This window comes from Tinamus guttatus, unplaced genomic scaffold (genome assembly GCF_059628265.1).
Source record: "Tinamus guttatus ecotype Peru unplaced genomic scaffold, ASM5962826v1 Tinamus_guttatus_pri_ptg000386l, whole genome shotgun sequence".
NCBI lineage: Eukaryota > Metazoa > Chordata > Aves > Tinamiformes > Tinamidae > Tinamus > Tinamus guttatus.
Window position 1 is genome coordinate 66892 of NW_028288920.1, and position 19167 is coordinate 86058.

The 19167-nt window shown below is 72.8% G+C and overlaps 4 protein-coding genes across 6 annotated transcripts; 2 read left to right on the top strand and 2 right to left on the bottom strand.

Annotated features, from left to right (window-relative positions):
• The first annotated feature begins 357 nt into the window (after nt 1-357).
• On the top strand, nt 358-4586 carry SLC5A6 (solute carrier family 5 member 6). Of its 2 annotated transcripts, XM_088530747.1 has the most exons (14): nt 358-693; nt 1017-1082; nt 1156-1207; nt 1275-1342; nt 1415-1569; nt 1687-1827; nt 1901-2027; nt 2579-2667; nt 2734-2846; nt 2915-3069; nt 3161-3324; nt 3399-3502; nt 4258-4379; nt 4449-4586. In XM_088530747.1, the coding sequence occupies exons 1-14, from the start codon at nt 364-366 to the stop codon at nt 4584-4586; spliced, it is 1824 nt and encodes a 607-aa protein (XP_088386873.1). In that variant the 5' UTR covers nt 358-363. The 2 variants fall into 2 exon arrangements, with proteins under 2 accessions (XP_088386873.1, XP_088386872.1); XM_088530746.1 differs by having other exon boundaries at nt 4258-4586.
• Nucleotides 4587-6355: 1769 nt separating this feature from the next.
• Nucleotides 6356-8750, top strand: PREB (prolactin regulatory element binding). Its single transcript, XM_088530737.1, has 8 exons — nt 6356-6493; nt 6846-7268; nt 7340-7420; nt 7489-7613; nt 7678-7851; nt 7917-7989; nt 8063-8222; nt 8656-8750. The coding sequence occupies exons 1-8, from the start codon at nt 6359-6361 to the stop codon at nt 8748-8750; spliced, it is 1266 nt and encodes a 421-aa protein (XP_088386863.1). The 5' UTR covers nt 6356-6358.
• A 406-nt stretch (nt 8751-9156) lies between these two features.
• Nucleotides 9157-11601, bottom strand: ABHD1 (abhydrolase domain containing 1). Its single transcript, XM_088530758.1, has 8 exons — nt 11467-11601; nt 11230-11405; nt 10968-11141; nt 10170-10215; nt 9985-10097; nt 9704-9877; nt 9427-9641; nt 9157-9353 (listed from the first exon to the last, which is right to left on the bottom strand). The coding sequence occupies exons 1-8, from the start codon at nt 11599-11601 to the stop codon at nt 9157-9159; spliced, it is 1230 nt and encodes a 409-aa protein (XP_088386884.1).
• A 2269-nt stretch (nt 11602-13870) lies between these two features.
• KHK (ketohexokinase) lies at nt 13871-18753 on the bottom strand. Of its 2 annotated transcripts, XM_088530740.1 has the most exons (8): nt 18614-18753; nt 18064-18180; nt 17808-17942; nt 17532-17604; nt 15382-15528; nt 14704-14792; nt 14042-14199; nt 13871-13976 (listed from the first exon to the last, which is right to left on the bottom strand). In XM_088530740.1, the coding sequence occupies exons 1-8, from the start codon at nt 18718-18720 to the stop codon at nt 13891-13893; spliced, it is 912 nt and encodes a 303-aa protein (XP_088386866.1). In that variant the 5' UTR covers nt 18721-18753; the 3' UTR covers nt 13871-13890. The 2 variants fall into 2 exon arrangements, with proteins under 2 accessions (XP_088386866.1, XP_088386867.1); XM_088530741.1 differs by lacking the exon at nt 17808-17942.
• Between the last annotated feature and the right edge of the window lie 414 nt (nt 18754-19167).

The window sequence follows — 19167 nt, forward strand, 5'->3', positions numbered from 1 at the left end:
GTGGGGGCGGGCGGTCCGACCCGCCGGGGCGGCGGTGCCGGTCGTTCCGCGCGGGCGGGTCGCGGCGCCGGGGCCGCTCCCGCAGCCGCGCGCCCTGTTCCCCGGCGCAGGTTCCCGTTCCCCCGCGCTCGGCGGGGCCGCCCCGCGCGTCCGGCCCTCGGAGCCCCGCGGAGGCGCCGGATCCAGCCCCGCCGGGGGCGGCGGCAGCGCCGACGTGACGTCCCGGCCCCCCCGGCGGGTCCTTGAGACGACGGCGGCCGCCGGCGCGAGCGAAGGTCCCGGCGCCGCGTCCCGCAGCGCCGCGCGATGCCGAGCGGCCCGTGAGCCGTGCCGGGCAGCAGCCGCGCAGGGCGCGCGCCCGCCATGGAGTTCGGCACCGCCGACTACATCATCTTCGCGCTGCTGCTGGTGCTGTCGTCGGCCATCGGGCTGTTCTACGCGCTGAGCGGCGGGCGGCAGCGCACGGTGCGCGAGTTCCTGCTGGCCGACCGCAGCATGGGCTGCCTGCCCGTGGCGCTCTCGCTGCTCGCCAGCTTCCAGTCGGCCGTGGCCATCCTGGGCGTGCCGGCCGAGATCTACCGCTTCGGCACCGAGTACTGGTTCCTCGGCTGCTCCTACTTCCTGGGGCTGCTCATCCCGGCGCACGTCTTCATCCCCGTCTTCTACCGCCTGCAGCTCACGAGCGCCTACGAGGTGAGCGGCCGCGGCCCGGCCGCCCCGCGGCTCCCCTGGGACGTGGGGCCGGGTCGGGGCTCCCCTGCACCAAAGGACCGTGTTGGGGCTCCCTGTGGCACCGTGGGGCCTTGCTGGGTCTCCCTGCGCCGTGTCGGGGCTCCCTATGGCACCGTGGGGCTGTGTCGGGGTTCCCTGCACCATGTGGGGCCGTGTCAGGGCTCCCTGCACCGTGTTGGGGCTCCCTGCGCCTTGGGGCCGTGTCGGGGCCCCCTGCAGCACCGTGGGGCTGTTTTGGGGCTCCCTGCGCCTCGGGGCCGCGCGGTGACGCCCGTGCCCCGCAGTACCTGGAGCTGCGCTTCAACAAGACCGTGCGCATCTGCGGCACCGTCACCTTCATCTTCCAGATGGTGAGCGCGGGTCGGGGCGGGCGGGCGCCGGGTGCCGCTGCCGCCCGCGCCGCCAGCGCCGCTCTGCCCGCAGGTCGTCTACATGGGGGTGGTCCTGTACGCGCCCGCGCTGGCCCTCAACGCAGGTAGGGGGTCGGGGCCGCGGGCGCCGCGCGGAGCCGGCGCCGCTCCTGACCGCCCGTCCCCCTGCAGTGACGGGCTTCGACCTGTGGAGCTCGGTGCTCACCATGGGGCTGGTCTGCACGCTCTACACCACGCTGGTGAGCGCGGCGCGGCGCGGCGCACGGCCCCGCTCCCGCCGCGCGGCCCCGCTCACGCCGCGTCCCCCGCAGGGCGGGCTCAAGGCCGTCATCTGGACCGACGTGTTCCAGACGCTGGTGATGTTCGCGGGGCAGCTGGCGGTGATCGCGGTGGGCGCGCGCCGCGTGGGCGGCATGGCCCGCGTGTGGCGCCTGGCGGACGACGCGGGCAAGATCGCCGGCATCGAGTGAGACGCGTGGGGCGGGGGGCGCGCGGCGCGACGGCGGCGCCCGGTGTGACGGCGCCCGGTGTGACGGCGCCCGGCGTGACGGTGCCCGGCGTGACGGCGCCGCGCCGCCCGCAGCCTGGACCCCGACCCGTTCGAGCGGCACACGTTCTGGACGCTGGCGCTCGGCGGCGTCTTCATGATGCTGTCGCTGTACGGCGTGAACCAGGCGCAGGTGCAGCGGTACCTGAGCTCGCGCAGCGAGCGCGCGGCCGTGCTGTGAGTGCCGCGGGGCGGGGGCTGCGCCGTGCTCACCGCGCTGCACCGCGCTCACCGCCGCCGCCGCCCGCAGCTCCTGCTACGCCGTGTTCCCCTGCCAGCAGATCGTGCTCTGCCTCAGCTGCCTCACCGGCCTCGTCATGTTCGCCTACGACCGCGAGCACCCGCTGGCGCCCGCGCACGGCGCCTCCTCGGACCAGGTGGGGGGCGCGTGGGGTGTGTGGGGTGCATGGGGAGCAGGGCACGGGGTGTGCGCTGCGTGGGGTGTGTGGGCTGCACGAGGGCTATGGGGTGCCCAGGGCTCAATGCTGGTGTGCAGGGTGCATGGGGTGCATGGGGCGCACAGGGTGCATGGGGTGCATCGTGCATATGGTGCACGGGCTGCACAGGGTATGCACTGCATGGGGGACATGGGGTACACAGGGTGCATGGACTGCACACGGGGCATGGGGCGCACAGGGCATGGGGTGCCCAGGACTCAGTGCTGGTGTGTGGGGTGCATGGGGCACACAGGACATGGAGTGCATGGGGCACATGGGGCACACAGGGCACACAGGATACGGGGTGCATGGGGGACATAGGGTACAGGTGCATGGGGCACACAGGGGTGCCTGGGGCACAGGGCACACAGGGCACACAGGACACGGGGTGCATGGGGCACACGGGGTGCATGGGGCACACGGGGCACACAGGACACGCTGCACGGCACTGGTGCGCGGGGACGCAGGCCGCTCTGACGCCCTGTGCGCAGCTGGTGCTGTACTTCGTCATGGACGTGCTGCGGGAGCTGCCGGGGCTGCCGGGGCTCTTCGTGGCCTGCCTGTTCAGCGGCTCGCTGAGGTGAGTCCCGGCGGCGCCGCGCGCTCCCGCCGCCGCCGCCGCCGCCGCCTGACGCTCCGCTCGCAGCACCATCTCGTCCGCCTTCAACTCGCTGGCCACCGTCACCATGGAGGACCTGGTGCGGCCGCACGCGCCGGGGCTGTCGGAGGCGCGCGCCACGCTGCTGTCCAAGCTGCTGGGTGAGCGCGGGGGCCGCGGGGCCGCGGCGGTGCCGCCGCCGCCCGCCGTGACGCCGCGCGCCCCGCAGCGCTGGGCTACGGGCTGCTCTGCCTCGGCATGGCCTACGTCTCGTCCATGATGGGCCCCATGCTGCAGGCCGCGCTCAGCATCTTCGGCATGGTGGGCGGCCCCCTGCTCGGCCTCTTCTGCCTCGGCATGTTCTTCCCGTGCGCCAACGCGGCGGTGAGACGGGACGGGGGGCGCGGGGGCCGCGGCGGCGCCGGCCGCACCATGGTCAATGCCGGCCCCGCCGCGGCTGACGCCGGCCCCACAGGGCGCCGTGGTGGGGCTGGCGGCCGGGCTGGCCATGGCCTTCTGGGTGGGCATCGGCAGCCTGGTGCAGGGCGCGCGCGCGGCCGCGCCGGCCAACGGCACCGCCGCCAACGTCACCGCCGCGCTGGCCGCCACGCTGGCCGCCCCCTCGGCCGCGCCGCGCAGGTGAGGGGACGCGGGGACGCGGGGACGGGGCGGGCGGCCGCGCAGCCGCCCCACGGCGCCCGCTGCCCCCCCAGCGCCGGCGGCCTGCAGCGCTTCTACCAGCTCTCGTACATGTGGTACACGGCGCACAACTCCACCACCGTCGTCCTCGTGGGGCTGCTCGTCAGCCTCGTCACCGGTGCGGGGCGGCACCGCGGGGCGCGCGGCTGGGGGCCGTGGGGATGTGCATGGGGCGGGTGCACAGCTGGGGGATGCACATCTGGGGTGCAGTGGGGCTGTGCGTGGGGGGCGCACGGCTGGGGGTGCAATGGGGCTGTGCATCGGGGGGGTTGCACAGCTGGGGATGCACTGCAGTCTGGACAATGCACAAGGGGCTGCACTGGGGGTTGCACGCCTGGAGGGTTGCACTGGGGGGGATGCACATCCGGGAGGGCGGTGGGGCTGTGCATGGGGGTGCACAGCTGGGGATACAATGGGGCTGTGCATGGGGGTGCACAGCTGGGGATACACAGCTGGGGGTGCACATCTGGGGGGCAGTGGGGCTGTGCACGGGGGGACACAGCTGGCATTGAACAGCTGGGGATGCAATGGGGCTGTGCATGGGGGGTTGCACAGATGGGGGTGCACATCTGGGGGTGTGGTGGGGCTGTGCATCGGGGAGGTGCACATGCGGGTGCAGTGGGGATGTGCATGGGGGGTGCACATCTGGGGTTGCAGTGGGGCTGTGCATCCAGGGGTGCACAGCTGAGGGCGCACTGCAGTCTGGACGATGCAGAAGGGGCTGCACTGGGGGGGTGCACATCTGGGGGGCTGCATGTGGGGCTTTACCTCCATGGGGCTGCACATCGGGGGGCTGCGTGCTGGGGGGCTGCGCCCCGCGGTGCCGCATGCCCACGGGCTGCGCGCCCGGGGACCCCCGCTCTGCGCCCGCAGGCCCCACGCCGGGACACGCCGTGGACCCCCGCACCATCTACCCGGTGCTGCCGCGGCTGCTCTGCTGCCTGCCCGAGAAGTGGCGCGAGCGGCTGCGCTGCGGCGTGCGGCGCGCGGAGCAGGTGAGGGGCCGCGGGATGCGGCGCGCGTCCGCACCGCGGTGCCCCCCTGCAACGGCGCTCTCCGTGCAGGAGCCGGACGGCGCCGCCGCCAAGAGCAGCAACGGGCTGCCCAACGGCCCCGCGCGGCGCCCGCAGGACGAGGAAGGGCCGGGCTACGTCCGCGCCGCGGGGGCTCCCGCCTACTCCGTGCAGGAAACGGCCTTCTGACGCGGGCGCATCAAAGCGCGGCCGGCGCCGCTGCCCGCGGGAGCCCGGCCCGGCGGCGCCGCCGCGTCCCCGCGCTGCCCCCTGCGCCCGGGACGGCCCCTCTGCGCCCCCTCCCCGCAATAAAGCTCCTTCCCGCGCAGCCCCCGCGGTGCCTGCGCCGGCCCTGCATGGGATGCGGCAGCCCCTGCACCCGCGTCCGCAGCGCCCGGGCGCAGCAGCGTGGGAGGGGACGAGGCCCCGGGCCCTGCGCAGGGCTCTGCATGCAGGGACAGGGTCCCCACGGCCGCGCATGGGCGCTGGGCACACGTGCGGTCCCGCTGCAGCGGGGTGGTGCTTGCATGTGCAGGGCCTGGTGCCGGGACTGCGCAGGGCGGCTGCTGCACGGGCTGCAGCCACCCTGCCCCATGCACAGTGAGTGTGCACACGCTGCCCCTGCACACACACGCTGTGCCCTGCATGCACATACTGCCCCGTGCACAGTGAGTGTGCACACACTGCGCCGTGCGCACACGCACTGTCCCATGCACACACACGCTGACCCTGCACACACATACTGTGCCCTGCACACACATACTTCCCCGTGCACAGTGAGTGTGCACACACTGTCCCATGCACACACACGCTGTCCCCTGCACACACACGCTGCCCTGTGTGCAGCGCTTGCACACACATAACGACTGCGCACGCACTGCACTGCAGCTGCATGTGTGCGCACCTGCCCCTCACCACACCTGCACACACACACACACACACACTCGCGACGCCCACACACATGGTGCTTGCACACGCAACCCCGTGCACACGTGCAGCACACACTCACACTGCCTGTTGCACAGCGTTTGCACATGCACACACCACCCAATGCACATGCACAGCAGTCACACACTCGCGCTGCCTGTTGCACGACGCTTGCACACACACACACACGACCCCGTGCACACACACACAGCAGTCACACACACGCTGCCTGTTGCACGGCGCTTGCACACGCACACACACACACCCCATCCCCATTCACACACACAGCAGTCACACACACGCTGCCTGTTGCACGGCGCTTGCACACGCACACACCCCATCCCCATTCACACACACAGCAGTCACACACATGCACCGCCTGTTGCACAGCGCTTGCACACACACACACGCACACCATCCCCATTCACACGCACAGCAGTCACACACGCGCTGCCTGTTGCACGGCGCTTGCACACGCACACACCATCCCCATTCACACGCACAGCAGTCACACACACGCGCCGCCTGTTGCACACCGCTTGCACACGCACACACGCACACACACCATCCCCATTCACACACACAGCAGTCACACACGCGCCACCTGTTGCACGCCGCTTGCACACACACACACACACGACCCCGTGCGCACGCACAGCAGTCACACACGCACCGCCTGTTGCACGATGCTTGCACACACACACCATCCCCATTCACACGCACAGCAGTCACACACACGCCGCCTGTTGCACGCCGCTTGCACACGCACACACACACACCATCCCCGTGCGCACACGCGTCTCCTTCCACGGCCCTCGCACCGCGCTCCCTGCGCATGCGCAGCTGCCGCTCTGGGGGCGTGTCCACACTCCGGGGGCGTGTCCTTCCCTCTAGGGGCGTGTCCCCGCTCCGGGGGCGTCTCCCCGTGGGGGGGGGCGTGTCCCGCGGGGGGGGGCGTGTCCCGCGGGGGGCGTGTCCCGCCGGGGGCGTGTCCCGCGGGGGGCGTGTCCCGCGCGCTGACGTGTGCGGCAGCCATGGCGCCGCGCCGCCCGGCCGAGCTGTACCGCGCGCCCTTCCCGCTCTACACGGTCCGCGTGCACCCGCGCCGCCCCATCGCCATCACGGCGGGCGGCGGCGGCGCCGCCAAGACCGGCATCGGCAACGGCGTGGTGCGGGGGGGGACCGGGGGGGCGCGGGGCCGTGGGGAGCGGGGGGGGGTCACGAGTGGGGAGGGGGGCACGGGCACTGGGGTGAGGATGGAGAGCGGCCTGGGGGTGCGGGGGTGCTGGGAGGGAGCTGGGGGTCGGTGTGGGGGGAGGATGTGGGGCGGTGTGGGGCGGAGCCGTGGGGCAGAGCCCTGGATTGGTGTTAGGGGAGGCCGTGGGTCGGCGCGGGGGGCGCCGTGGGCAGCACAGGGTCCCCAGGCGGTGGCCGCGGTGGCCGCGGTGGCCGCAGTGGCGGTGGCTGCGGTGGCCGCAGTGGCCGCGGTGGCGGCGCCGCGCTGAGCCCCCCGCCCCGCAGCACTTCCTGCAGCTGGAGCAGATCGGGGGCCAGCTGAGCGCGTCGCTGCTGCACTCGCACGACACCGAGACCCGCGCCACCATGACCATGGCGCTGGCCGGGGACCTCATCGCCGCGGGGCAGGACGCCAGCTGCCACATCCTGCGGCTGCGCGTGCGGGGCGACGAGGACGGCGCCGGGGCGGCCGCGGCGGCGGCATCGGGCTCAGCGCGCGCTCCCGACACGGGGCTGCGGCGGCGCAAGGGCCCCGCGGCGGCGCCGGGGCCGGGCGCGCAGGGCCCGCGCGAGGAGCTGGCCGTGGAGACGCTGCACAGCGTCCGCACCGACTTCAGCGCCGACGCGCTGCAGAAGGCCGTGCGCTTCAGCGCCGACGGCTCCCTGCTCGCCACGGGCGGCGCCGACGGCTTCCTGCGCCTCTGGGAGGTGGGTGCGCGCGCGGGCACCGCGGCGGCCGCGGCGGCTGCATCGGTGCCACCGCGCGCTCTGCGCTGCAGTTCCCCAGCATGAAGAAGACGCTGGAGTTCAAGGCCCACGACGGGGAGATCGAGGACATCGCGCTGGGCCCCGACAACAAGGTGGTGGCGGCGGGCGGCGGGGGCCGCGGCTGCGGCGCCGCATTCCGACACGCGGTCCCTGCGCGCAGGTGGTGACCGCGGGCCGCGACTTCCAGTGCTGCGTGTGGCAGCGGGAGCAGCTGGTGACGGGGCTGCGCTGGAGCGAGAACCTGCCCGGCGTCCCGGACGGGCCCTACCGCTACCAGGCCTGCAGGTACCGGCGGCGCCGCGCGCGCCGGGGCGGCCCCGCGCGCCGCGCTCAGCCGCGCCGCCCGCAGGTTCGGCGCCGTGGAGGACAGCGCGGGCGCCCTGCGGCTCTACACGGTGCAGGTGCCGCACCGGCGCGCGCGCCGCCCGCCGCCCTGCTTCCTCACCAAGTGGGACGGCCGCAGCTTCCTGCCGCTGCTCACGCGGCCCTGCGGCGCCGAGGTCGTGTCCTGCCTGTCCGTGAGGTGCGCGCGGCCGCGGGCGCCCGGGTCCCGGCACGGCCGCCATGCGCTCACCGTGCTCCCCGCAGCGACTCGGGCACCTTCCTGGGGCTGGGCACCGTCACGGGCTCCGTCGCCATCCACGTCGCCTTCTCGCTGCAGGTGGGTGCGTGCGGCTGCGCCCACGCTCACCGTGCTGCCCCCCGCGCTCACCGCGCTGCGCCCGTCCCCGCAGCGGCTCTACTACGTGAAGGAGGCGCACGGCATCGTCGTCACCGACGTGGCCTTCGTGCCCGACAGCCGGCAGGGCCGGGAGCTGCTGGGGGGCAACGAGGCGGCGCTGCTCAGCGTGGCCGTGGACAGCCGCTGCCACCTGCACCTGCTGCCCAGCCGCCGTGAGCGCCGCGCGGGGACGGGGACGGCGGGATGGGGACAGGGACAGCGGGACGGGGACACAGGGACGTGGACTCGGGGACGGCAGGATGGGGATGGCGGGGATGGCGGGGACAAGGACGCTGGGGACAGGGACGGCAGGATGGGGGCTGTGGGATGGAGATGGCAGGGACGGGGACGGTGGGACAGGGACGGCGAGGGACAGGGACGGCAAGGACGGGAATGGTGGGATGGGGCCTGCAGGACAGGGACAGTGAGGATGGGGCCACGGGGACGGCAGGGAAGGGGACGGCGCGATGGGGATGGTGGGACGGGGACGGCAGGGACATGGATGGCAGGGACATGGATGGCAGGGATGGGATGGCTGCGGAACGGGGGACACCGGGGACAGGGGACACGGGGTCCCGGCGCTGCCCGCCGCTCTCCCGCCCGCAGGCTCCGTGCCCGTGTGGGCGCTGCTGCTGCTCTGCGCCGCGCTCATCGTGGCCGCCATCCTGCTGCTGCAGCTGCTGTTCCCCGGATTCCTGTAGCCGGCCCTGCCGCCCGCGCCGGGAAGGGACCGCGGAGCAGGGAGCAGCGGCCGCTGCAGCTCCGCGGGGCCGCGGGACGGGGGGCGCTGGGAAGGGGCCGTGCGGGGCGGCCCCGAGCGCCGCCGCGTCCCCCCGCTGCCATTAAAGACGAGCGCCGGCCGCGCTGCGCCCGTGTGCCCTGTGTGTGTCCCATGTGCCCTGTGTGCCCTGTGTGTGCCCCGTGCGCCCCGTGCACCCCATGTGCCCTGTGTGTGCCCCGTGCGCCCCGTGTGCCCTGTGTGTGCCCCGTGTGCCCTGTGTGCGCCCCGTGTGCCCCATGTGCCCCGTGCACCCCGTGTGCCCCGTGTGCCCGTGTGCACCACCACGCAGGAGCCGCCACGCGGGAGCCCTGGCCCAGGGCGCAGCTTTATTGCGCATCCTCCTCGTCCAGGCCGCGCAGCTCGTCGCCGTGCTCCGCCGCGGCGCGGATGAACTGCGCGAACACGCGGTCCGCGTAGGTGCCGTGCCGCGGGAACAGCCCCTCCAGGAAGCCGATGTGGCCGCCGTGCGCCGTCACCAGCAGCGCCACGTGGGGCAGGCGCTGCGCCGCCTGCACCGGGATGGCTGCGGGACGCGGCGCCGCGTGAGCCGGGGTGCAGCAGGCGCCGCAGCCCCCGCGCCGCGCGGCGCCGCTCACCGTGCAGCGGCGAGAAGGGGTCGTCGGCCGCGTTGAGGCAGAGCACGGGCACGCGCACGGCGTGGACGTGGCGCGCGGGGCTCGACGCGCGGTAGTAGTCGTTGCAGGAGCCGTAGCCGAAGGCGGGCGCCGTGTAGCGCTCGTCGAACTGGCGCATGCAGCGCGCGCGCAGGATGTGCTCCACGTCCCACTTGGGCTCCAGCAGCGCCCGGTTCCTGCGCGGCCGCGGTGAGCGGGGGTCCCGCGCGGCCGCCCGCGCCCGCCGCCCCGCGCCCACCTGCGCACGATGCCGCACACGCCGGCCGCCAGCTGCCGGTTGAAGAGCAGCGCGTTGAGCGGCCGCTCCAGCGACTCCATGGTGTCGAACGAGTCCCACGTGGCCGAGATGGCCATGGCGGCCGCCAGCCCCGCCGCGCGCCCCGTCCGCGCCAGGTAGTTGAGGAGCAGGACCCTGCGGGGTGCTGCGTGAGCGGTGCCGCAGCCCCCGTGCAGCCCCCGCCGCAGCCCCATGCAGCCCCCGCCGCAACCCCCGCCGCAGCCCCGCGCAGCCCCGCTCACCCGCCCAGGGAGACGCCGGCCGCCACGAGCGGGGCCTGCGGGAAGCGGCGCCGCAGGTGCCGCACGGTCGTCTCCAGGTCCTCCGTGTTGCTGGCGCAGAAGGTCCGCGGGGTCTGCGGGAAGGGGGTTGGCGGCAGCGCGGGCAGCGGCGCATGGGGGCTGCAGCGCCCGGCCCCCCCGCTCACCAGCAGCTCCTCGCCCTTCGTGCCCCGGTTGTTGAGCACCACGGCCCTGCGGAGGGAGCAGCGGCGGGAGCGCGGCGCCCGCCTGCGCCAGGCTGCAGTGCTGGCATGCACCGGGCTGCAGCGCCCCGGCACACAGCCCACATTGCGCCCACATACACCAGGACTATGCACTGCGGTGCACAGCCTGCATGGCACCCACATGCACTGGGGCTGCAGCGCCCCGGCACACAGCCCACATGGTGCCCATGTGCACCGGGGCTGCAGCGCCCGCCTGCACCAGGGCTGCGGTGCCAACATGCACTGGGGCTGCAGCGCCCCGGCACACAGCCCACATGGTGCCCATGTGCACCAGGGCTGCAGCGCCCGCCTGCACCAGGGCTGCGGTGCTAACATGCACGAGGGCTGCAGTGCCCCGGCACAGAGCCCGCATGGTGCCCACATGCACCAGGGCTGCAGCGCCCACCTGCACCAGGGCTGCGGTGCTAACATGCACCAGGGCTGCAGCGCCCCGGCACAGAGCCCGCATGGTGCCCACATGCACCAGGGCTGCAGCACCCTCGCACCGGGGTTACCTGGACAGCGTGGCTCCCCAGCACCCTGTCCGTGCGGCTCCCCGGCACCAGGATCACCTGCACCTGGACCGCGCGGCTCCCCGGCACCGGGATCACCCGCAGCCCGTCCATGTGGCTGCGCGGTGCCGGGGCCGCGGCTCTGCGCTGCTCACCGTGCCCGGGCTCCCCCGCAGCTCCGGTGCACGGGGGCCGCGGCTCTGCCCGCTCCCGGCGCCGCAGGACCCACCTGTACCCCGCGCGCTGCACGCGCCGCACCAGGTGCAGGATGTAGGTGGCCTGGCTGTTCCCCGCGAGGCCGGGCAGCAGCAGCACCACGGGGCGCGCGGCGCCCGCGCCCTCCTCCTCCTCCTCGGCCCAGTCCAGCAGCAGCTGGCCGCCGTCGGGCGTGCGGAGCCGCTCGCTGCGGGCGCGGAGCCGCATGGGCACGGAGCCGCGTGGACACAGAACCGCGTGGGCAGGGAGCCGCGTGGGCGCGGGGCCGCTCTCACCTGCGGTATTCCACGCGCGGGCCGGACTGCAGCAGCGCGCGCAGCAGCGTCTGCAGCCGCCCCTCGAAGCACCAGGCCGTGGGGTAGAAGGTCTCGCTCACGGCCGGGCAGCGGCGCCGCAGGAAGGCGCAGAGCCGCGCGCCGCCCGCCAGCAGCGGCCGCTGCGGGACGGGGCGCTCAGCCGGGCGGCACCGGCACCGGCACCGGGACCGTTACCGGCAGCGGGGCGGCGCTCACCTGCGGAACCCGCGCCCAGTAGTAGGCGAGCGCGGCGGCGGCGGCCGCGAGCAGCAGCAGCAGCAGCAGCAGCGGCGGCGGCGGTAGCAGCACTCCCGGCGGCGGCGCGGGCCGCGGGGCCGCCTCGGCCTCCATGGCCGCCCGGGACGGGACGGGACAGCCCCGGCCCCGCGCGCCGCCCCGACCGGCCTCGCCCCGCCCACCCGGTGACGCTGCGCGCGAGGCCCCGCCCCGGGACGGGCGCGCGTGGCCGCGGCGGCCATCTTGGGGGCGGGCAGGGTGCCCTTAACCCCCGCGTGGCCGGCGTGGGGCCGGGACGGAGCCCCGGGCGGTGGGGCCGGGGGAGGCCGCGTGCGCGCGTGCGCGTGTGTGCACGCGTGTGCGTGCCCGTGTGCACGCGCCTGTGCGTGCGCGTGCACGTGTGTGTGCACCTGTGTGCGTGCCAGCGTGTGTGTGCATGCGCCTGTGTGTGCCAGTGTGCATGCGTGTGCGCACGTGTGTGCATGAGTGTGTGCACATGTCTGTGCGTGCGCGTGCACATGTGGGCGTGCGTGCATGTGTGTGCACATGCGCATGTGTGCGGATGTGTGCACGTGTGTGTGTGTGTGTGCGCGCATATGCGCAAGCTCACATGTGTGTGCAAGTGCACGCGTGTGTGTGCGAGCAGGGCATGGTGCAGTGTGTGTCTGTGCAGCACGTGCACCGGCAATGCAGACTGCGGTGCATGGCACACATGTATTGCATGTGTGCAACCTGTGTGCAAGCAGGGCGCTGTGCACATGGGCGTGCAGGCTGTGCACGCTCATGACACGTGGTTGGGTGCATGCAAGGTGAGAGTACAGCAGGCATGGTGTGACAGGCTTGTGTGCATGCAGCCAGTGCGTGTGCACATGCGGGCATGCAGGGTGCATGTACAGTGAGCCCCCTGTGCATAATGCATTCAAGGCCGGGCGCTATGCACGTGTGTGAACACAGGATGAGTGCACAGGGTGACATATACACGTGCAGTGTGTGTGCATGCACGAGGGCTGCAGTGTGACATGTGTGTGCATGCACATGGGTGGGGGGGGTGCAGTGTGACACATGCATGTGCAGTGTGTGCATGCACATGGAGGGTGCAGTGTGGCACATGTGTGTGTGTGTGTGTGTGTGTGTGTGTGCATGCACACGGGGGTGCAGTGTGACATATGCATGTGCAGTGTGTGCATGCACATGGAGGGGTGCAGTGTGACATGTGTGTGCATGCGCGTGGGGAGTGCAGTGTGACACATGCGTGTGCAGTGTGTGCATGCGCGTGGCGGCGGTGCAGTGTCACCTGCTCGCGCGTGCCGCAGGACTTGGTGCCGCAGGCGCTGCCGCCCTGCCCAGTGCCAGCCCGATGGCTGCCAGCGTGGAGCCACCCGCGGGGGCACTGGGGCACCGGCGGGGGCGGAGGTGCCACCGTGTCACCTGTCACCTGGCTCCACCCCGAGCCCGGCTGGGCTGGCAGGTGCCCTGTGACACCCCCGGCACTGCTGAGCCCGTCCCTGCCCGGTGCAGGATGAGGACACCCCCCCTACCCCCCCCGTGCAGCTCCAGTCACATGGGGCTCCATGCGGTGACTGCACCGGGGCCAGGGTGCGCCTGGGGACAGGGTGAGGGGCACACGGGGGTCACTCTGCACGGGGAGGCCACAGCAGGACGGCAAGGGGACACACAGGGTGGCACAGTCACGTGGGGACATGGGGGGGTCTCCCCCGGCCCTGGGGCAGATCCCATAGAGTCACTGGGCGCAGGGGCCTCTGTGCTGACATGATGCAATGTGGGTGCATGTAGTGCAGGGCAGCGCGTGGGGACAGCACACTGCATGGTGCGGGGGGGCCAGCACACTGCATGGTGCAGTGCAGCGCATGGGGCCAGCACACTGCATGGTGCAGTGCAGCGCACGGGGGCCAGCACACTGCATGGTGCGATGCAGTGCAGCGCATGGGGCCAGCACACTGCATGGCGCGGTGCAGCGCATGGGGCCAGCACACTGCATGGTGCAGTGCAGCGCGCGGGGCCAGCACACTGCATGGTGCAGTGCAGCGCATGGGGCCAGCACACTGCATGGTGCGATGCAGTGCAGCGCATGGGGCCAGCACACTGCATGGTGTGGTGCGGTGCAGGGGGCCAGCACACTGCATGGTGCAGTGCAGCGCGCGGGGCCAGCACACTGCATGGTGCAGTGCAGCGCATGGGGCCAGCACACTGCATGGTGCGATGCAGTGCAGCGCATGGGGCCAGCACACTGCATGGTGTGGTGCAGTGCGCGGTGCAGTCCGCGCTGGCGCTGCAGTGCCCGTCGCTGGCGCTGCAGCCTCCCGCCCTGCCGTCCCGCGCCGGGCACACGCACTGGGCCGCGCTGCGGCAGCTTTATTGGCGCGCGGGGCCGCGGGGCCGCGCTCACACCAGCCCGTCGTAGCCCTGCAGGCCGCACTTCTTGCCGGCCACGCGGCAGCCGAAGGTGATGGCGTCCTGCAGGCTCTGCCCTGCGGAGCGGGGCCGTGAGCGGGAGCGCGGCCGTCACCCCCCCGCCGCCCCCCGCCGCGGGTACCTCCCGCCAGCGCGAAGATGACGGCGGCGTTGAAGGTGTCACCGGCGCCCAGCGTGTCCACCACGGCGGGCGGCGGGAACGCGTCCGAGTGCACGAGCCGCCCGTCCGGCCCCGCGGCGTCGGCGCCCGCCTCGGCCCACGCGCACACCAGCGTGGCCCTGCGCCGCGGCCAGCGCGCCGGCTGCACGGGGCCGCCTGCCCCGGCCCTGCATGGCCCTGTCCCCCGGGTGCCCCTGTCCCCTGCATGGCCCCTGCCCTGCGTACCCCTGTCCCCCAGGTGACCCTGTCCCCTGTGTGTCCCTGTCCCTGTGTCCCGCTGTCCCCCACATCCCCATGTCCCCCCGTCCCTTGCATGTCCCCCTCCCCGCGTCCCCCTGTCCCCCTGTCCCCCGGGTGCCCCTGTCCCTGTGTCCCCATATGCCCCTGTCCCCCGCATGCTCCCATCCCCCATATCCCCATGTCCCCCGTGTCCCCCCATTCCCTGCATGGCCCCATCCCTGCGTCCCCCTGCTCCCCGTGTGCCCCTGTCCCTCCTGTCCCCCTGCCCTCCATGTCCCCCCCATCCCCCTGTCTCTGTGTCCCCTGTCCCCCACATCCCCGTCCTTCACATGGCCCTGTCCCCCGTGTCCCCCCTGTCCCCCTCGTCCCCCCGCGGCGCTCACCCCGGGCGCGCGCGGCCGCGCAGCCCCTGCACCGCCTCGGCGGCCGACGCGTAGCCCAGGCTCCGCGCAACGTCCTTGCTGATGAACACCTGGGGGGGGGGGCGCTGGGACCCCCCGTGCACCCAGGGACCCCCCATCCATCCTGGGGACCTCATCCATCCTGGGACCCCCCCATCCATCCTGGGATCCCCCGTGCACCCAGGGACCCCGTCCTGGGACCCCCCATCCATCCCGGGACCCCCCATGCACCCAGGGACCCCCCCCATCCATCCTGGGATCCCCCGTGCACCCAGGGACCCCATCCTGGGACCCCCCCCCCCATCCATCCTGGGACCCCGTCCTGGGACCCCCCCACCCATCCTGGGACCCCATCCTGGGATACTCCCCCCCATCCACCCAGGGACTCCATCCTGGAATCCCATCCTGGAACCCCCCCATCCATCCCGGGACCCCCGACCCAAGGATCCATCCCCAAGGACCCCATCCTGGAACCCCCCCCCCCCATTCCAGGACCTCCAAACTGCAGCCCTGGGACCTCCTCTCGCCTCCCCCCCCCCCCACCCAAGGGACCCCCCCAGCGACCCCCAACTGCCCCCATCAGACCCCGCCCCCCAGGCAGCCCCGCCCCCTGCAGCCCCCTCCCGCCCTGCGGTCCAATCAGCTGCGTCCTGCACGTACGACGTCACCGTGGGGGAGGAGCTGCAGCAGCTCTGGGCGGGGCTTCTCGAGCTCCACGGAGGTGGCGACGCGGTGGGCGGGGCCACGCGCCGCGTTGTGGCGCTGCACGCGCTGCAGCATGAGGAGCTGCTCCGCTGCATTGCGGGCCTGCAGCACAGGGTACAGCGACACGGTATGCAGTGACACTGCACTGCACTGCACGTGCTGCAGCATGCGGAGCTGCTCCGCTGCATTGCGGGCCTGCAGCACAGGGTACAGCGACATGGTGTGCAGGGACACACTGCACTGCACTGCACTGCACTGCAGCATGCGGAGCTGCTCCGCTGCATTGCGGGCCTGCGGCACAGGGTACAGCGACACGGTATGCAGGGACACACTGCACTGCACTGCACGCGCTGCAGCATGCGGAGCTGCTCCGCTGCATTGCGGGCCTGCCGAGAGTGCAGTGACACACTGCACTGCACCACAGCATGCGGAACTGCTCCGCTGCATTGCGGGCCTGCGGCACAGCGACACGGTGTGCAGTGACACTGCACTGCACTGCACTGCAGCATGAGGAGCTGCTCCGCTGCATTGCGGGCCTGCAGCACAGGGTACAGCGACACAGTGTGCAGGGACACACTGCAATGCACTGCACTGCACGCGCTGCAGCATGCGGAGCTGCTCCGCTGCATTGCGGGCCTGCCGAGAGTGCAGTGACACACTGCAATGCACTGCACGTGCTGCAGCATGCGGAGCTGCTCCGCTGCATTGCGGGCCTGCAGCACAGCGACATGGTGTGCAGTGACACACTGCACTGCACGCACTGCAGCATGCGGAGCTGCTCCGCTGCATTGCGGGCCTGCGGCACAGGGTACAGCGACACGGTGTGCAGTGACACTGCACTGCACTGCACGCGCTGCAGCATGCGGAGCTGCTCCGCTGCATTGCGGGCCTGCAGCACAGGGTACAGCGACACGGTGTGCAGTGACACACTGCACTGCACTGCACTGCACTGCAGCATGCGGAGCTGCTCCGCTGCATTGCGGGCCTGCCGAGAGTGCAGTGACACACTGCAATGCACTGCACGTGCTGCAGCATGCGGAGCTGCTCCGCTGCATTGCGGGCCTGCAGCACAGGGTACAGTGACACGGTGTGCAGTGACACACTGCACTGCACTGCACTGCACTGCAGCATGCGGAGCTGCTCCGCTGCATTGCGGGCCTGCGGCACAGGGTACAGCGACACGGTGTGCAGGGACACACTGCACTGCACTGCACTGCACTGCAGCATGCGGAGCTGCTCCGCTGCATTGCGGGCCTGCCGAGAGCGTAGTGACACACTGCACTGCAGTGCACCACAGCATGCGGAGCTGCTCCGCTGCATTGCGGGCCTGCAGTGGAGCCACATGGTGTGCAGCGACACGGTATGCAGGGACACACTGCGGTGCACGGCATGGCACCGCGGCATGCAGCGTCGCATTGTACAGTCTCACACTGTGACACAGTGTCACACCACGACACCCAGTGCTGCCCTGCGACATGCAGTGTCGCACCGCAACGTGCACTGCACCATCTGCAGGGTACCACATGGCCCCAGGGCCAGTGCCAAGCGCAGTGGTCATGAGCGGGGTGCGCGGCACGGCCTGGTACTGCACGGCCCTGCACGGCACGGCCTGGCACTGCACGGCACTGCATGGCACAGCCTGGCACTGCACGGCCCTGCACAGCACAGCCTGGCACTCTGCGGCACAGCCTTGTACTGCGCCGTCCTGCATGGCACTGCGCGGCTATGCACGGCCCTGCATGGCACAGACTGGCACTGCATGGCCCTGCACGGCATAGCCTGGCACTGTATGGTCCAGCCTGGCACTGCATGGCCCAGCCTGGCACTGCACACTCTGGCCTGGCAGCTACACTGGGCCTGTTGGCACAGCCTGGCAGCACCGCACTGCACAGCGGGGCCTGTTGTCCCCAGCCACCCTCGCAGTGCTGGGGGGCTGCACCGTGCTGCACCACATTGCACCATGCTGCACCGCATTGCACCGCATTGCACCATGCTGCACCGCATTGCACCGCATTGCACCGCATTGCACCGTGCTGCACCGCATTGCACCGCGCTGCACTTCACTGCACCGCATTGCACCGCGCTGCGCCGCGGCCTGCGCTCACCTCCACGTGCACCCACTTGTACTGCTCCAGGTCGACCCGCTCGAAGTCCCCGGCCGTCACGTCGGGCAGGTTCCTGCTCGGCGGGGAGGGGGGTCAGGGCCGGCCCGGGGCGAAGGGCAGCGCCGGGCTCGACTCTGCCCCGGGGACAGAGGCCCCGTCAATGATTAACGGCGCCGGCCCCGGGCGGCTCCGAGGGCTGATTGGGGGCGATTGGCGGCGGCGGCGGGCGCAGGATCACGGTCAATCGGCTCCTCGAGCGGCGGCGGCCGCCCTTACGTGTCGTGCAGCACGATGGTCCGCGAGCCGCTGGCGGCGCTGACCACGCAGCAGGCGCAGGGCACGTCCCCGCGCGGCTGCCAGGCCACGTGCGCCACGTCCACGCCGCGGCGCCGGAAATCCGCCACGATGAAGCTTGCCGGGGAGGAGGGCGGTGTGAGCGGCGCGGGCGCATGCAGTGGCTGCAGGGCGCTGCAGCACTGCAGCTGCACCGGGACGAGGCGCCGGCGCGGCCGGGGGTCCCGGCCCCACTCACTCGGCGGCGGGTCCGGGCGCCAGGGAGCCCATGAAGGCGCAGGGAGCGCCCAGCAGCGCCAGCACCGTGCACGAGTTGGAGGCGTTGCCGCCGCGCTGCCACCGCTGCGACAGGCACCTGCAGCGCAATGCGGCGGGATGCAGGGCACGGCCACCGCGGGGGGACCGGCCACCGCTCTGCGCCACCGCGGCCTGCGGCGGGCACCGGCACGGGGCACTGCATTGCTGCATCACTGCGTCACTGCGTCACTGCAGCGCGGGGTCAGCAGGGATCCCCCAGCCCCGGTGCCAGCAGAGCCCCCCAGTCCCGGTGCCATCTCCAGCCCTCCAGCCCCGGTGCCGGCAGAGCCCGTGGTGCCGTTGTTGGTGCCGACAGAGCCCTCCAGTCCCGGTGCCGTCTCGAGCCCCCATTCCCGGTACCAGCAGAGCCCCGCAGTCCCGGTGCTATCAGATTCCCCAGCCTCAGTACCAGCAGGGTCCCCAGCCCCGGTACCGGCAGAGCCCCCAGCCCCGGTGCCGTCTCCAGCCCCGGTGCCGGGCGCCGCGGGCACCTGGTCTCCGTGTCCTCCTCGGGGTAGGTCCCCACGACGCTGATCACGTCGAGACACGCGAGCCCCACGCACAGGATCCGCTTCTCGGGCGGCGGCGGCGCGGCCATGGCGGCCCCGGGAACGGCGCCTGTCCCCGCGCCGCGGCCGCCGCGCCACGCCGGGCCACGCCCCCCGGCCACGCCCCCCGCGCCGCCGCCAATGGGAGCGGCCCCCGCGCCACGCCCCCCGCGCCGCCGCCAATGGGAGCGGCCCCCGCGCCTAGCCGGGCCACGCCCCCCGCGCCACGCCCCGAGGACGCCCCGCCCCCTGCGCCGCGCGCGCTGCCCGCCCCGAGCACGCGCGGGAGCGCGAGGAGAGCGCGGGGGGACGGGACACGGCCCGTGGGGGACCCTGCGTGGGAGCGTGACACGGCGGTGTGCAACCCTGCACGAGTGCGTGGAGCACACACGGCCCGTGTGCAACCCTGTGTGACACAGCCTGTGTGGAACCCTGCGTGGGAGCGTGACACGGCAGTGTGCAACCCTGCACGAGTGCGTGGAGCACACACAGCGCGT

Excerpts from the sequence above, each read along its gene's own strand:
- KHK (XM_088530740.1), bottom strand. The coding sequence starts at position 18,720 with ATGGCCGCGCCGCCGCCGCCCGAGAAGCGGATCCTGTGCGTGGGGCTC. Across the intron at positions 18,181-18,613 it reads GAGGAGGACACGGAGACCAG|GTGCCTGTCGCAGCGGTGGC; the intron begins GTGCCCGCGGCG and ends ATTGCGCTGCAG. Across the intron at positions 15,529-17,531 it reads ACAAGTGGGTGCACGTGGAG|GCCCGCAATGCAGCGGAGCA; the intron begins GTGAGCGCAGGC and ends CCTGTGCTGCAG.
- ABHD1 (XM_088530758.1), bottom strand. The coding sequence starts at position 11,601 with ATGGAGGCCGAGGCGGCCCCGCGGCCCGCGCCGCCGCCGGGAGTGCTG. Across the intron at positions 10,216-10,967 it reads GTGCAGCGCGCGGGGTACAG|GGCCGTGGTGCTCAACAACC; the intron begins GTGGGTCCTGCG and ends CTCCCTCCGCAG. Across the intron at positions 9,878-9,984 it reads GCCGGCGTCTCCCTGGGCGG|GGTCCTGCTCCTCAACTACC; the intron begins GTGAGCGGGGCT and ends AGCACCCCGCAG.
- PREB (XM_088530737.1), top strand. The coding sequence starts at position 6,359 with ATGGCGCCGCGCCGCCCGGCCGAGCTGTACCGCGCGCCCTTCCCGCTC. Across the intron at positions 6,494-6,845 it reads CCGGCATCGGCAACGGCGTG|CACTTCCTGCAGCTGGAGCA; the intron begins GTGCGGGGGGGG and ends CCCGCCCCGCAG. Across the intron at positions 7,421-7,488 it reads CGCTGGGCCCCGACAACAAG|GTGGTGACCGCGGGCCGCGA; the intron begins GTGGTGGCGGCG and ends CCCTGCGCGCAG.
- SLC5A6 (XM_088530746.1), top strand. The coding sequence starts at position 364 with ATGGAGTTCGGCACCGCCGACTACATCATCTTCGCGCTGCTGCTGGTG. Across the intron at positions 694-1,016 it reads AGCTCACGAGCGCCTACGAG|TACCTGGAGCTGCGCTTCAA; the intron begins GTGAGCGGCCGC and ends CGTGCCCCGCAG. Across the intron at positions 3,070-3,160 it reads TCCCGTGCGCCAACGCGGCG|GGCGCCGTGGTGGGGCTGGC; the intron begins GTGAGACGGGAC and ends CCGGCCCCACAG.